The 15,150-nt window shown below is 31.5% G+C and overlaps 1 protein-coding gene across 9 annotated transcripts in view; it reads right to left on the bottom strand.

The window, feature by feature from the left end:
- LOC119637492 (putative mediator of RNA polymerase II transcription subunit 26) overlaps positions 1-15,150 on the bottom strand; it is a 74,896-nt gene that overhangs the window by 41,442 nt on the left and 18,304 nt on the right. The window contains exon 1 of one of the 9 annotated variants that reach the window (XM_038033530.1): positions 8,313-8,688. The exons of the other annotated variants lie outside the window; for them this stretch is intronic. Coding sequence (XP_037889458.1) covers positions 8,313-8,496 — 184 coding nt within the window. The 5' untranslated portion in view covers positions 8,497-8,688. Of the gene's footprint in view, positions 1-8,312; positions 8,689-15,150 lie in introns of those variants that run through there. 9 annotated transcript variants of the gene reach the window in all.

The raw sequence follows: 15,150 nt of genomic DNA, 5'->3' as shown, positions 1-15,150 counted from the left end.
TTTTTTTTTTTTTTTTTTTTTTTTTTTCTGTACGAGTATTTTACGTATTTAACTCATTTGTCAATTTTAAATATTCGTATACCATGCGATATAGAAACGAAATGATTGTAAGACAAATTTTTATATATACACATATATATGTATGGATGTATATATATACATGTATGGATATGTGACGTTGGTTTTTATTTATTTTTTTTTAACCCGGAAATATCATTTTTAAAACAATATAATATATAAAGGCGAGAGAGAGAAGTATTGCACGTATAAACACATATACATGTATGATATGTGGCGATGGTGTGTAACACAGGCAGGCTTCCTGCTTCAAAAAAAACTTAAATCAGATTTACAAGAAATCAAAACCAGTTTTATGTATTGTTTGACTTGTGTTATCATTAGTTATCGCACCGTAAACATCTGCTTCATTTTTGTTCGTTTTTCTTTAATCAAAAGAAATCTTAGTAAATAAAGAAGTGAAATCAAATCGAGTAATTTCCTTAATATTTCGTACGAAAGGTTATTTTTATTATTATTTCACATTACTTTATTTATTCTTCAAATCTAAACCCATTGCATTTGGTTTTAATTTACATATTAAATTAGCTACGCACACACCCATTGCGGTTTATTTATAATATGTCAACTACATAAAAGTGATTGTTTCCTTAAATAATTAGGTTTATGCTTTTAAGTGTAAGCTGTGACAAAATGTCTGATTACCTACGGTCTTCTGTTCCACATAGAGTGTGTACATGTTAAATATTATATGTTAAACGTTGTGCAAGGTATGCATATATCTATCGAAAATCCTTTACTGAAGCGGAATTTATATCTGTTGTTCAAAACTGAAATGTAATTTTTCTCTCTGTCGGCATCAGAAACGAAATTTAATTAACGAAAATTTAATAATGAAGAGAGGTGTGTGTATGCGTATGTGCGTGTGTCCTTTTCGTGGACGTTAGCCTCTATACGAACTATTTCTTGATATTTAAAGGGATTGGGAATATTGTCGAAGTTCCATTTCGGCACCATAACGATAAAAACTCTTTACTGTGCAGTCTCGAGAGAGGTGCTAAATGTTGTTCATATCTTAAGATATTTGTAGAATATAACAGTCATTTTTGCTTTAAGCTTTATAAGCTTCAATACGACCATTAGGGAGTTGATTTTCTAAAGCGGTACAAAATTCTAGGCTTCATTATAAAAATTTCCTTTAAAAACTTTTCTGTTAAAGAATTCTCTACTGAAGAATAGATCCACGCTCCAGTACTAGTTAAAAACGATTGTTACTCCCATGGATCGAAAGAAGCAAAAAATTGAAGCTGCATTTTATTTACGTTTGAATTACGATAAGTTTCTGGTGCTTTTTTGCATTTTAAAAAATATCTTTCGAAATGAAAGAAAAGACATCTCATCAAAAAAAAAAAAAATATATATATATATATATATATATATAATCTCAGTAGTGCATACGTATAACAGATTTTTTAATCGCAAGCCTAATTCGAATATAAAATACATGGCACAGTACTGCCCACACATGTACATTTTATTCTATGTAAAATAAAGCTGAACGAACATACATTCAAAAAATTTAAAACATAAAATACACGCACACGCACATTTACCACAGCGTGTGCAACACATATTCGAAGAAGAATAAAAGAATTTCCACACCTGTAGTACAATTGATTTTCGAATGCAAATCAAAGAAAGTGAAATAAAAGGGTTTGAGATGTTATGCGCCGTTGGAATAGAAATTCCGGTAGATGGTTATGCTGCTGCAGCTTGCTTATATTAGTCGATCTTTACACATATATACATAAAAGCTTCTTCAGCAAGAAATTTCGACCCATAGCTGAACTATCAAATTTGATAAATGAAAAGTAGGCAAGTATTGAAACTAATTCCCTGACTGCATGCTTGAGGCATAACTTAAATACGTTCTTAATAATGGAGGTCAATTCATCAGTTCGATTATACAAAGAAGCGAAGCTGTCCAATCTGTCTGCAATAGTAGCGGAGTAGGTAAGACCCTCGAATAACAAGTCAGTATACACGGTAAAGGCATAGTACTTAACTTACCGAACTCAGACACAGTAGGCTGCGCCCACCTCCCTATATCGTTCTCTCTCTTCACTTCTTCTTCTTTGCGCCCGTCATCGTGTTACACGAATAGGGGACATCCCCTAAGCAATTCGTCATTTAAAAAAACAAAAAATCAAAGTCTACGGAAACGTAAGAGAAATAGCCGAACAACCTATCCAACTACAACGAATAAGAAGTTCGGCGCAATCTCTTGGTCTCCTGTTGTAAATGAGAACAACACTCAGCAGTGATGGGTTTTTTTGACCTGAAATCGGTGCTATGAATGTGACAACGCGCCATTTATCACACGCCTTGTGAGAAAATAGCTTTGCGGCCTAACTGATGTGTCCTCCACGTACTTTTAATTATTCCTGCATGTAAGTGGATTATATATTGAATTTAAGATGATCCGAGGCGACCTTGTTACCCTCTACTGGCTTTAGATCTCTTCTTCAATAAAAATTTTTGCCAATTTTTGGATGCATACATATGCTATTATGTTATTGGTAAAAAAAAACGGGATCAAATCATTCCATTTTTATGTTATCTATGATATTCACCAAGGAAGTCGCAGGTATCCCTTTTAATTATCGATCTAAAAATAAATTAACTGATATTACTAGACTGAGCCATACAATAGCGTTGGGTCAAGAATGTATATTTTTGAAAGGCTCACTTATGCGTACATGTTGATCTTGTAAACGGATCAATAAGCTAAATGATAGTTAAAAATCAAATGAATTCGGTCAGCTTGATGAATCAGCATCTTTCCTCTAGCAGGTCTTTGGAGAAAATATTTTTCAATTTTATGAAAAATTTAGTATCTTATCTTAGTATTAACACTTTCACGACGAAAGCTACAGCTGCTCATGCAGTCACTTATTGTATTTTGAACATTGCAACCATAAATTAGAGACAAAACAAAGTTGGATTGCGCCCTCGCGAAGGCGCTGAAGATATCAGACAAAGTTAAGCTAATCAACTTTACAACTGAAGATCATATAATTAGGTCTTTATTTTCAAAATCCCTTGTATAAATGTTTTTCCAGTTATGAAACTTTAAATCGTATCTGCTACTTTTGGATAGCCGATGACTCTTATTGACTTTCAGCTATTGACTTTAATATATTTTTAGGCGTTTGTAGCTTTGTTTGATTTTGATAGGTCGCTCAGAATATGTGTGGCAGTTAGAAAGGATTATGCGTAGAGAGCAGTACGAAAATGTCAAAGAGCAATGTCCGTGTATGTTCGATTTGAAACAACAAATCCGTCCTAAATTATGATTTGCAACAATGGGTTTACTTCTAGACGATGTTTGCTCATCTCCTTCCGTTTAATTTCCACTATTGAATAGACGAAGAGAAAGACAAAGTTTACGAATGTTTATCTTTCGTTTTTTCATATTTTATTAGATTTCCGCGAACTGTTTCCAAGCATTTCTAGACTTTATAAATGGAATAATCGTTGTCGTAACCGTCATGACCGTAAAGTAATCCATATTTTGAAGTTACTTGAAGTCAGTTATGACCGCCTTAAATAAACTTTTGTGTTTTTCTTTTCTTATTGCAATCATAATATTTTTACAACACGTTGTTTCAGATTCTTTTCTCTTTTTTTTTTTTTTTTTTTTTTTTGATGTAAACACTGCTCTCTGTTTAATAAGTAAAATCTATTTAACACAAAAAGCACATTTTCAAAATGCTCGCTTCAACTACTACATATTTGCCGCAAATTTTAAAACTACACACAATCTCTAATCCTTATCAATAAATCAAGAGTGTGCAAATGTGAAGCTGACGCAATTTAAGAAAAAAAAAAAAAATTACTACAATGAATCTGAATTTGAATCTCATTGGAGGTGTGCATAATAAAATGCCATGCAAAGCAATTACTACGTAATACTTCTACAAGTATATATGTATTAAAAAAAAAAAAAAAAAAAAAAATGTATATAAATAATTCATTTGCTATAGCGTGGTTGTTTTTTAAATTTCATTTATAATTTCTTTTTTATTTATTATTTGCTAGAGTCAGGCCATTAATCGTCTCATTAATCATGTAGACTTTATTACGAAAAGAAATAAATGCGAATTATTTCAATTTATTTATATATATATATATATATATATATATATATTTTAAAGCGCCTGACAGAAAGGTGAATCTCATTGATAAGTCTTTTGATTACACAGTCGCGTATACATACGAATTCTATGTGTATGTTTTGCTTATACAATAAATGCAATTAGGATTTTATAATTGATAAACACATTCTTTAATTGGTTTTCATATAAAATATATATCACATATACGTGCGTGTGTGCATGTGTGTGGGTGTATTGATGCGCGTGTGGTAATTACAATCGGAAGCTTGGAAAGTCGATTAAATTTTAGCTCAGTTTACCATAATTTTTTGATTAGCAAACGATAAATAATTGATTTAATCGCATATCTCTTAAAAGCCCTGATTATCTTTTCTTTGAAGTTCTCAGTCAGTTTTCTGCTGCTGCCTGCTTTTATATTTTCAATCAAGTTACTAGTTGGCTGAGCCAACTCTGACTTGTAGTCCTGACTAGCGTATCAAAGTGACTTATTCGCTATTCTAGTCACTCCCATACTCGAACTCAATTACCTATGTAAATACTTTTTGACCTTATACCGTCACGAGATACGAGAGTGGTCGATTTGATTGTAGCTAATGATTTTCATTTAATTTAGTCATGTCCATCATTTTGTTCTCTATCGTCTATTTTTCAGTACTGGAATATATCAACTAAGTTAAAAGGAAGTAATATTTATGTATATTCATATATATATACATATACATATATATATATATAGATGTATAATACACATGAACATATTTACATATTTATTTATTTACTTACATGTGTAAATGTATGTGTATGTAATATATAATATAATAATATATTATAATATATAATGTAATATATAATATTATAATATATACCATTATATATATATAATATTATTCAGACCAAGAGCTGGTATAGCAATGGGCACAGAAAAGATCAGCAAGCCATTGGAAGTAAAGTTTAGGACAACGATAAACTAAAAAGATCTATCAAATCTTAACATAAGCTTTCAAAATTACGAAGGAACGACATACGTCTCGTAACTGGCGCCTGTACGGGTCACAACTCCTTCCGTTTTATGCGAAGGAAATGCCCCATCATGTTCTGTGCGAATGCGCGGCTATCTGCAGAATCAAATACCACATGTTTGGCGAACATTTTATAACGCTGAACAACATTTGGCACACCAAACTTAAATTGCTCGTCGGAATCGTAAGAGGTGATCTTTTAGCTGGAGGATTAGGGGCACGAGCGAGTACAAAATAGATATTTTTAGTTCGATTTACGGATTGCTCATCACTTTACATTACATTCCATCTATATTCACATATAATATTATTTTCTACAAATTGGTTCATATTTCTCACTATTTCTTAACAGGTACAAGAAACAGATCGATATGGCGAAATCGGTTGAAAATCCTAAGCTACAAGCGAATGTGTACATATATTATATAGCTGTATGTACACAAAAGTATGTATGCGTGTGTGTCTATGTGCGTTGCGTGTATCGTGAAGTTCAGAATTGATGTGAATTCTTCCTTCTTTCCTTCTACAGATGTTAAGAAAGGGAAAACTTAAATATATTCATTTATCTTTAGGAAATTTTCATACGCAAGAAATAGAAACCAGTAAATTCATTACAATGGGCAGAGGCCTACCATTAAATACCCGACAACACCCTACAGTTATTCGAAAAATGACGTTTCAAAATATTGCGTTACATGGAAAGCGATCAAAATAATGGACCGATCGGAACCATTTTCAATAGCCTTCGCCCTTAGGTTAAAAACACATCGATGTTTCAAATTTCATCGAATCATTTCAAAAACTTCGAAGTGTACAAGAGTACATGGGCAGGCATCAGACGGACAGAGAGACAGATAAGCTTGGATCGATATAGTAACCGTCCTTCCGGATTTTATATACATATCTGTACAAATTCAATTCAGTCTTGTACAAAGTGTGGGGTAGGGTATTAAAAATGTGCATTATTCATAAACATATATACACTTAAAATAATTGAAATTATACTGAGGAAAAGGTGAAAATTTGAATAAATTTTATTTAAGAACTTCTTAACTCTAACGGATATCATAATTCAGAATCCCTGCCCAGTGGCACAACAGCTAACCGAATAGTTTGTTAGCGAGAAGCACAAATTTAGTACGACATGTACCTGTGACCTGTATATAATTCTCGGTATCGATGAACTCGATAGATTTCGATTATGGGCCCAATCTAACGAGTAGAGAGTTTCCAGTTGTCAATAAAGTATTCATATTTCTTACTAGTGAAGGAAATATCTTTCAATCGTGAAATTTCTGTCGAGTAACATATTCAAATGACGATACCGACAACCACAAATCAGTCATTCCGAACTGAACGATCAATAATCGAGACGAGGCGCGCTGATTCGATTTTCAATTTTCGAAATGCCCCACAAACTTGAAATATCCTGAAATGGAAAATTTTTTCTGCACCTGAGGCATTCAATAAGCCATCAAAAGTTCAACGCACACCAAACTTGAAACATATTGAAAAAAAAAAATAAATAATTTGCAGCGAATCTGTACTTTTTAATTTGCGCTCCAAAGCAATTCAGAATTCCTTCAAATATATGTATTTTAATTGACTTATATTAATCAATTTCCGAAAAGTCACAAATATAAAAAAAATACACACTTGTGGTCCTTTGTTCCTTTTATAAAATAATGAAATTCTCTTTTATTTTTTGCATGGGACTATGAATTATAGCTCAAGCTTCGACTTGACTTTTTTTTTTTTTTTTTTAATGAAAACAAGTACTTCTTGAATTTTTTTTATCGAAGTGAGAGTTAACATCTGTCGTCGGCATTATTTAATATATATCTTAAGCATTCAAATTAAAACTTTAATGTACGAGGTATTTTAAATATTATCGTTTAAATGAACACTAAACGTGAAGTAATGAAAATTTGTTTTAGTAAACATTTTCTTATTGAAATGGCTTCATGGCCCCCTGCTTTATAGACAAGAGCCATATATAAAAATGAACTAATGAACATGCAAGTGAATGAATATCTATTAAATGGGAAGGAACGAATTTAAGATATAGATAGATGAAGTGCAGAAAGATATGAACGAATGGATGGGCGCATGGATTATGGATGAGATATGCAGCAAGTATAACGTGAGAAGCAGTAAGAAGTAATGGATAATTAGAAAGAGACCGTACTTCGTTTTCTATTAATTTACATTTGATTTCATTCAATTTCTCGCACACAATCTACTCATTAAATATGGCATAAAAATGGAGATACCCAAATTCTTTTATGAATTCTCTCGAAAATTATTACGCTTTTCCAATGGTAGGATTAAATTTAATCATTAGATGCAATTGTATAAAAATCCAAAGTTTTGTAATAATTTCTGTATAATTATATATATATATACATATATATTTTATAAAAATCAAAAGTTTTCTAATAATTTCTGTTCTATATATATATATATATTTATAAGTGAAAACAGCCAGCATTACCGGGCCCCTTGATTCCAATTGTATTGTAATCCAAATCAAAAAAATTCAACTTAAAAAAGCAAAACGACAATCGTACCAATAAACGGACTTTATGAACACATTTTTAAAGATCTTCGAAACATATTTAAAGAGAAGCCCGAAAATGATGAGTGAACGGCCACTCAGAGAGATGTTCCCTATATATGTAGAAGGGTTATACGGAAACAGTTAAGCTACATACGATATATGCATATCGACAAGAATGTCTGCCCATGTATAAGTGCGTTTTTAGTTCTCGACACTTCTTGTTAGTCTTCGACACCTTTAAAGCCTTTGCAGTATGTTTTCACGTATTTGATAGAATATAATGATCTTTTGTTTAAATACATTTTTAAATTTTCGCAACATATTTTTAAGCTCTTACCGATGAATGCATGTCAAGGTGTGTACGTTTGTTGTTGTTTATGTAATCTTTTTCAGTTTTTTTTTCATTTTTTTTTTTTCGAAATATATCTCAGGTATTTCGACATATGTCTCGATTTACCTATGGTTTTTCCAACATACGTTTTATTGACGAATGTTGTCTTCGAGAAATCTTTTTCTTGTTTAATGTTTTACACTTACGTTTTCTATGACCCATAAATAGTAATCCACAGTAAATCATTGCTGCGATCGGTAAACCTATTACCGTCCACGATAGGTAATCCATGTCGTTACGTATATAATCCATAAGTGCATCCATTTTGTTGCTGCAGCGATGCATCGAGCAATTCGAAGAGATTTTCAATTCCTTCTTTTCCTTTTTCATAAGACTTGTTAACCCGGGGGTTATATGTGCGCGCGTTCTTTATTTAGGTCCTTCGTTTCAAATTCACACAGTTTGCTTTTCTTACAAATTCGTCACGCAAGAACAATGAACAATTGAACTCAGAGTTGGGTTTTCAAAAAACGATTATTTATATATATATATATATATATATATATATATACCCAAAAAAATAATAATTAAAAAAAAAATTTCCTTATATTTTTGCGCTGCAAATTTTTTTCTGTCTAATCAAAATATTTTCTTTTGGTCTTTCTCTCCGGGTGACATTATTTCCAAAACGTATTGTTGTTATATTTCTTTTCGAAAAATCTTTGACTTTTATTCTCATAAAAAAAAAATAAAAAAAATTATATACATATATATTTGTTTTTTATTTTTTATTTTTTTTTTTTTTACATACATATATATATATATATATTTTGTTTTTACAAATATTATTACTTTTTATGACAATAAAAGGCAAAGAATTTTCGAAAAGAAATATAGCAACAATACGTTTTGGAAGTAGCGTCACCCGGTGAAAAAACCAAAAGAAAATACTTTGTTTTGAATGCACAGTAGTTACTTTTTGTTGTTGCTGCTGTTATTATTATTATTATTATTATTACTGTTGTCGTTATTTTATTATGTTGTTGCTGTTGTTGCTTTTGTTGTTTTCAAATATGTTTAAATATAGAGCGAATACAACTGCTTAGGTCATTAGATTCAATTGTGTTATTTCATTCGGTTAATCGTAGTCGATTTAAGTAATGTTTTATTTTCAATATTCACTAGATTGTCTTGTAGTTGTTGTTCGTCGTCTTTGTCTTCCTCTTCTTCATGAATTAGTAGTTGTTTTTTCTGTACAGTTTTTTGTTGCTGCTGTTGCTGTTGCTTTAAGTCGTCGCATTTAAATAATCGTATGTAATTCATAATAAACAATGGGCGCCGGCACTCTTGTAACACTAAAGCCATGTTACTCCTCTTAGTTAGCTTTAAAGGTTAACAACTCAAGCAAACTTTTACTGTTTTGTTTTTTGTTTTCAACTACTTTAACAATTTGACCGCAAGACTTCTAAAATATATAAACACATATGCGTTTATATAGAAAATCTCTCATTTATAATTAATTCACTACACATTTTTCTTTTTTGTTAAAAAAATAAAGATGAAAAAATTTCTTTAAAATTATTCAACGAATTTATCTGTGAACGATTTTCCTTATATAAAATTATTTTAATATGCTTTAATTTTAGTGAATTCACGAAATGTATGTTAATGCTTTAAGAAAAGTGAAAAACAATTTTTTCGTTTTTTTTTTTTTTTTTTTTTTTTTTTTTTAAATTAGAAAAAAGGTTCAAACGGTTTGGAAAAATTTTTTCAATTTTCTTTTTACATCGATATTTGTTGTCACAATTTTCGTTTCGAAAGGTAAAGAACAACGCTTCTCAATTTAACGTGATTTCATTAATAAATACATTTATAATATAATTAAAGTAACGTTTTTCGTATTAATTCACTTCGCTTGATTATGGTATACAAGCTCGCGTTCGCGTTCCATAAGAAACTGATTTTTAAATCACTTAACGTACATGAGTATATCTGCGCTCAGTGCGGTTATTTTCGAAGGCATTAAAAAAACAGCGGCACTGCAATTACATATGAAATAAATTTTGCTTGTATTTACCGTATGCCGTATGCCGTATGCCGTTTGCCGTATGCTGTTTTACTTGCTCTGAGTGTTAAATCATAATTGTTTGCTTGCGCTAGGTGAGTACGCTTTAATATTCTCAGTGTTGTTGTCATTTTAAACTCACGTTTATTGTATTAAACGAAGAGAAACGGCTACTATTGTAATATGTATCTTATGAGTTTTATAAACAAATTCTTTTCGCAAGAGATAAACCAACATACGTGCCTAGCACGTTGTTCGAAAATCTTCTTTTCGGATATCGTCTAATGGCGCTCTGTATCTCTTTTTGCTCTCTATTGCACTCTTTGCAGCTCAATTTCAAATTTAATATATTGCGAGCCATATAACTAAGCATACTAAGAAAAAAAAAAAACAGTCGATCTCTACTTTATTTATTTGTATGATCCTTAGGGTTGATGGTTGTTTTCTTTTGGAAGTTCAGTTCAAGTTCATTTACTTTATAGCCTATGGCACAACAAACGATATATTTATTTATTTTTTTTTTTTGTTTTTTTACTATATGTCTTATTAAAGATTATTCGTTATAAAAATGATTCGACTCGTTTTAAATTGAAAAAGTAAAATCGCTTTAATCTTATTTGTTTGGTTGCTTTTTAGATTTTATATATATGCGGCCGCAGGTATGCAGGTATTTGGAACGAGATAGATATCGATATTAAAGGACATAATTTGCCCCTGTTTATAGGCTTAAGGTCATAATAACTTAGCCTAAAGTCTTTCGATGATTCGATAAATGAAAATAGAAAATACGATAGATTCGTAATTCTTCGCACTGTCGCAGAGATAACTTATTTCAAACCAAAGTTATCTCGAGACGCAATTCAAAGACGTAATTCGCTTATAAGTCCTTTCTGCCCTTCTCAAATGTAGTAAAATGTTAAACCATTATATATATATATATATATATATATATGCATCGAAACCTGCTTTGCTTATTTTCAATTAAAGGCACACTCTATAATAAATGTTAGTCACAAACATTTCAGAAAAAAATCTGTTGTAAATTAAATATATTATTGAAAAATATGTTTTGCAAATTTCTTTCAACGAGTATTCTTCCTCTGCTCAGATACGGACTTAATTAAGTTTTTAAAACTGATTGGAAACATTACAAAACATATGTACATTCCAGAGATCAACTATTGAGATATTATAAATGCCAAAAGTAGGCTGATGGTCAGATTGCATTCAATTTTCAGATCGATACCTATGGCCAACTGCGTGCCACTTTCGAAACTTTCATTAAAAGTTGCCTCGGGTCCTAACTTGTCCAACTGTTTCTCTACCACAACGATAATCGTACCGAAACTATATAAGTAAGACGAACTCTACAATTTCCACCACAACTTTTTGTACCTTTTAGATTTCCAAAAATGGGGCGAGCAAATAGACGAATAGATAAATGCACCGAAATATGGAATCAATATCTTACGCCTACTCAAGAATACGTAAAACACTTAAAGCAGACGTAGGGGGCACGACGGTGCGCTGGCCGCATCCGGCCCGTCATATAGTCAATTCCGGCCGGTTTGGTTTAAAAGTTCAAATAATTCAATTCACTCACACATAGCGATGCTGCAAATGGATTGCATCTGCGTTAACTATATGCTCGGCTGAGCATACATTTTATTAACAAATCGCTTCTTTGTTTAAACTTTTTAGTTTTTCGACGACACGTAACAAGTAATCCACAGAAAAGTATTGCTGCGATCGGTAAACCTGTATATAAACCGTCCACGACAATAACAAATAAATATTAATTAATATTTTGAAATAATTTCAAAATAAAATTTAAATATTGTTACAGAGGGGGAATACAAATATATATATTTAAAAAAAAAAAAAAAAAAACTAGTGAAGATTCTCTTTGCAATGTATATTTCTATAATGGTTTTAACGTAAGTTTCTCTTATTATTCTTTACCACCTGCCCAGAAGAAAAAGGTCTCAACAAGCAACTGTTGTCTATGGTAATAAATGTTTATTAGTGGACGGCCAGTTTCCTATGCATATGTTTTATAATAGTTTAATATAGCCTAACGATTTTGCACATGTACAATCCATAATAAATTCAAGTTGAATAATATTTCATCATCTTTGCTGATTATATGATACATCATTTTAAACCTATCTCAACCAATGCCTCTCTTAAAGAATGAAGAAACGGAAAGGCGGGCGGGCGGTAACTCAATTGTTTGAATCAACTAAACAATTTGAAACATTTTAAATGATTCATTCGAAAGTAATTTCTAAGAAAGACTTTTTAACAATAAGTAGAAAAAAACTCTTTAAAACACTTTAACAATATCTCCGGAACACTAAAACTTGAATTAGTTTTCGATTAATGTTCAATCTGTTTTCTTAGTTTCCGCACACGTATGCAATTGATAGAGGAAGAGATCAATTGACTGATATTAAGCTCAAAGGCCGTTAGTTACAAGCTTAAAATAAATCAAAACAAAACACGTGGCCTAAAAATCACAAGTATAGGAGGAACATTGGAAAAGAAAAAAAAAAAAAAATTAATAAATAAATAAATAAATAAATAAATAAATAAAAATGCGAAAATAATTCTAATGCAATCTAAGCTATAGAGCTTGTGAAAATCCTTTAATATATCAATATGAAATTCAAAAAAATTCCTCCCACTCAAAATTTCTGATGGTTGCTTCTTAACGAAATTTCTAGGATCGTTACACTCTACACTGAAATTTGGCACATACTCGTACTTTGAATTCATCTTTAGGAATTTTGAAGTTAAGTGTAAATAGCAAAGAAAGAAAATATTAAATTTTTTTGTTGTGTACACGCCCAATCGGTCAATGGACCTTCCCTATACATATAGAACCATGTTGACCGAAAAGAAGCCGAAAGAATAGTCGCAAAAGCGCTGCACCTTTACCGGCCGAGCAGTCTTTTTTGCCACAATCGCACATCAATCTTAGCTAAAGTATTGTATACCCGACCGCGAATGAATCAGGGTATGCCGACTTGATATTCGTGCTTCTTAATTGCAATAACCTCTACATGTACCATTGATCAACAGCTAAATAAATTTCACATATTACTTGAGTCTATAGACGGCCAAAAGAGTTCTGAGAATTACGACTAACTAAAGCTTTTTTCGATAATATTTATTAAATTACTTTGTATTTACCGTTATTGGTCGATATTCGAGGCAAGTTTGGTATTATTTTACACTTTACTTGATACATCTATATTTAATTTAAATCGAATTTGAACAGGCCACCAACGCTTGATAGTTAACTGTAGGCGTAATAATCAGTCAAATAGATTCATTTCGTATACAGCATTTATACAAAAAATATTTGCTTGGAACCAAATATTTATGCTTGGAACTTTAAAGGTAAGCTTCGGGACGGCCAAAATCCGCTTTTTCTGAGACATTATACCGAAAATACGTTCATGCGAATAGTTGACTTTCTATCTAAGAGAAGTTCAAAGAGACTGAACTTAAACGACACAAAGTCTCCTGTTGGTACAACTAGCAGCAGAGATGATTTGCGACCGAACGGCCAATCTGTGCAAGTGTTAAGGACTCTGCGCTATATTGGTGTATTCATACGGTATAAGAAACATGATGCAAAGTCGTAAGAAATGTGGCAAGAAAGTACGTTGTGAGTAGTGGCCGGCCACAATGAGAGCATAAGGCTGTAAATCGTTTAATCAAATGGTATAATCCCACGAAGCCCGCGGTATAACCTTATGGGAGGTCAATTCTACTTTCAAAGTCGTTTGTAGTGGTTCGACTTTCTTTGATGAAGAGCTTTTTCAAACCATATTCTCTTAGTTTTCATTATCAGCAATGATTTCGCTGTTTCTCAATAGCGATTCACTGATGGGACTGCTGAGCATCACAATTTTAACAATTTGACTTCTTTGTGCCTCCAGCCCTTCGCAATTGGTTTAAAAGTATTCCATGATCGACATATAATTCCTCAGCAATGTTACGGCTGTTTATGTGTCGTTCTTCCATAATTTTTTATAAGATTTTATCGATTTTTATCGATAATTAATTTCTTTTTTTTAATATATGACAACAATGTCACAACAAAAGCTATCAATACTTTTTCTCCATACATGCTTGTGTATCGAGTTGGATAAGACATCTTCAATATACCCATAAATCTAATGAGGTCGTTGCAGCTGACTTCTGATATTATCAGTCAGTTCAGCTTTATACTTCCTATAAAAAGAGATCTTTTTAAAAAAAAATTACTTACATAAAAAAAAATTAAATACTTTTCTCGGTAATTTTATAAAAGCTATAAATGGAGGATTAAATGGAAGCGTATTTGATTTTAAGCAAAAAACATTTTAAATAAGTCGTGATGCGATGTGTTTTGCCGCTGCCTTTGCATGGATTGAAATATTTTATCCCCTATATATCATGCATTGCAAAATGAAATCTGAATATCCGGAAATGTCACTTCGGTTCAGTTGTTTCCAGACCAGACCCTCTTTCAAACCTATACAGACAGACAAGAGAAACTTTATTGAATGTGTGACGCCGCGTTAAACATTGTAACGAAATACCGATGTTTCCTACGGATTAATAAAAATAATATGACGTTTGCGTATAAGTACAGCAAGAGAGCAAACAAAAAAAAAGCTTTCAACAGTTATTGGAAAAAGTTCATTTCTTGCATGTGGTTTCGAGAAATGAATGAAAGTTTTCAACTTTCGCTTTAACTAAGAGAATGAGGTTTTGTACGTTATGCTAAGAGAAAGCATAAATATAAGAGAACATCAATTGCAGACATAAAGAATATGTAATTAACAAACCTAAAGGCGGGAATATCCGTAAAGAAATAAATAATAATAAAAAAAAAAACGCGTAATATAATAATTTAAAACAATGCTAAATATTCTCTGTTGTATAATTGTTTCTTTGAAATTTTCTTAAATCTATTTCAGAAA

Source organism: Glossina fuscipes, unplaced genomic scaffold (genome assembly GCF_014805625.2).
Source record: "Glossina fuscipes isolate IAEA_lab_2018 unplaced genomic scaffold, Yale_Gfus_2 59, whole genome shotgun sequence".
NCBI classification, from domain to species: Eukaryota; Metazoa; Arthropoda; class Insecta; order Diptera; family Glossinidae; genus Glossina; species Glossina fuscipes.
This window is presented reverse-complemented; position numbering and strand designations above follow the sequence as displayed.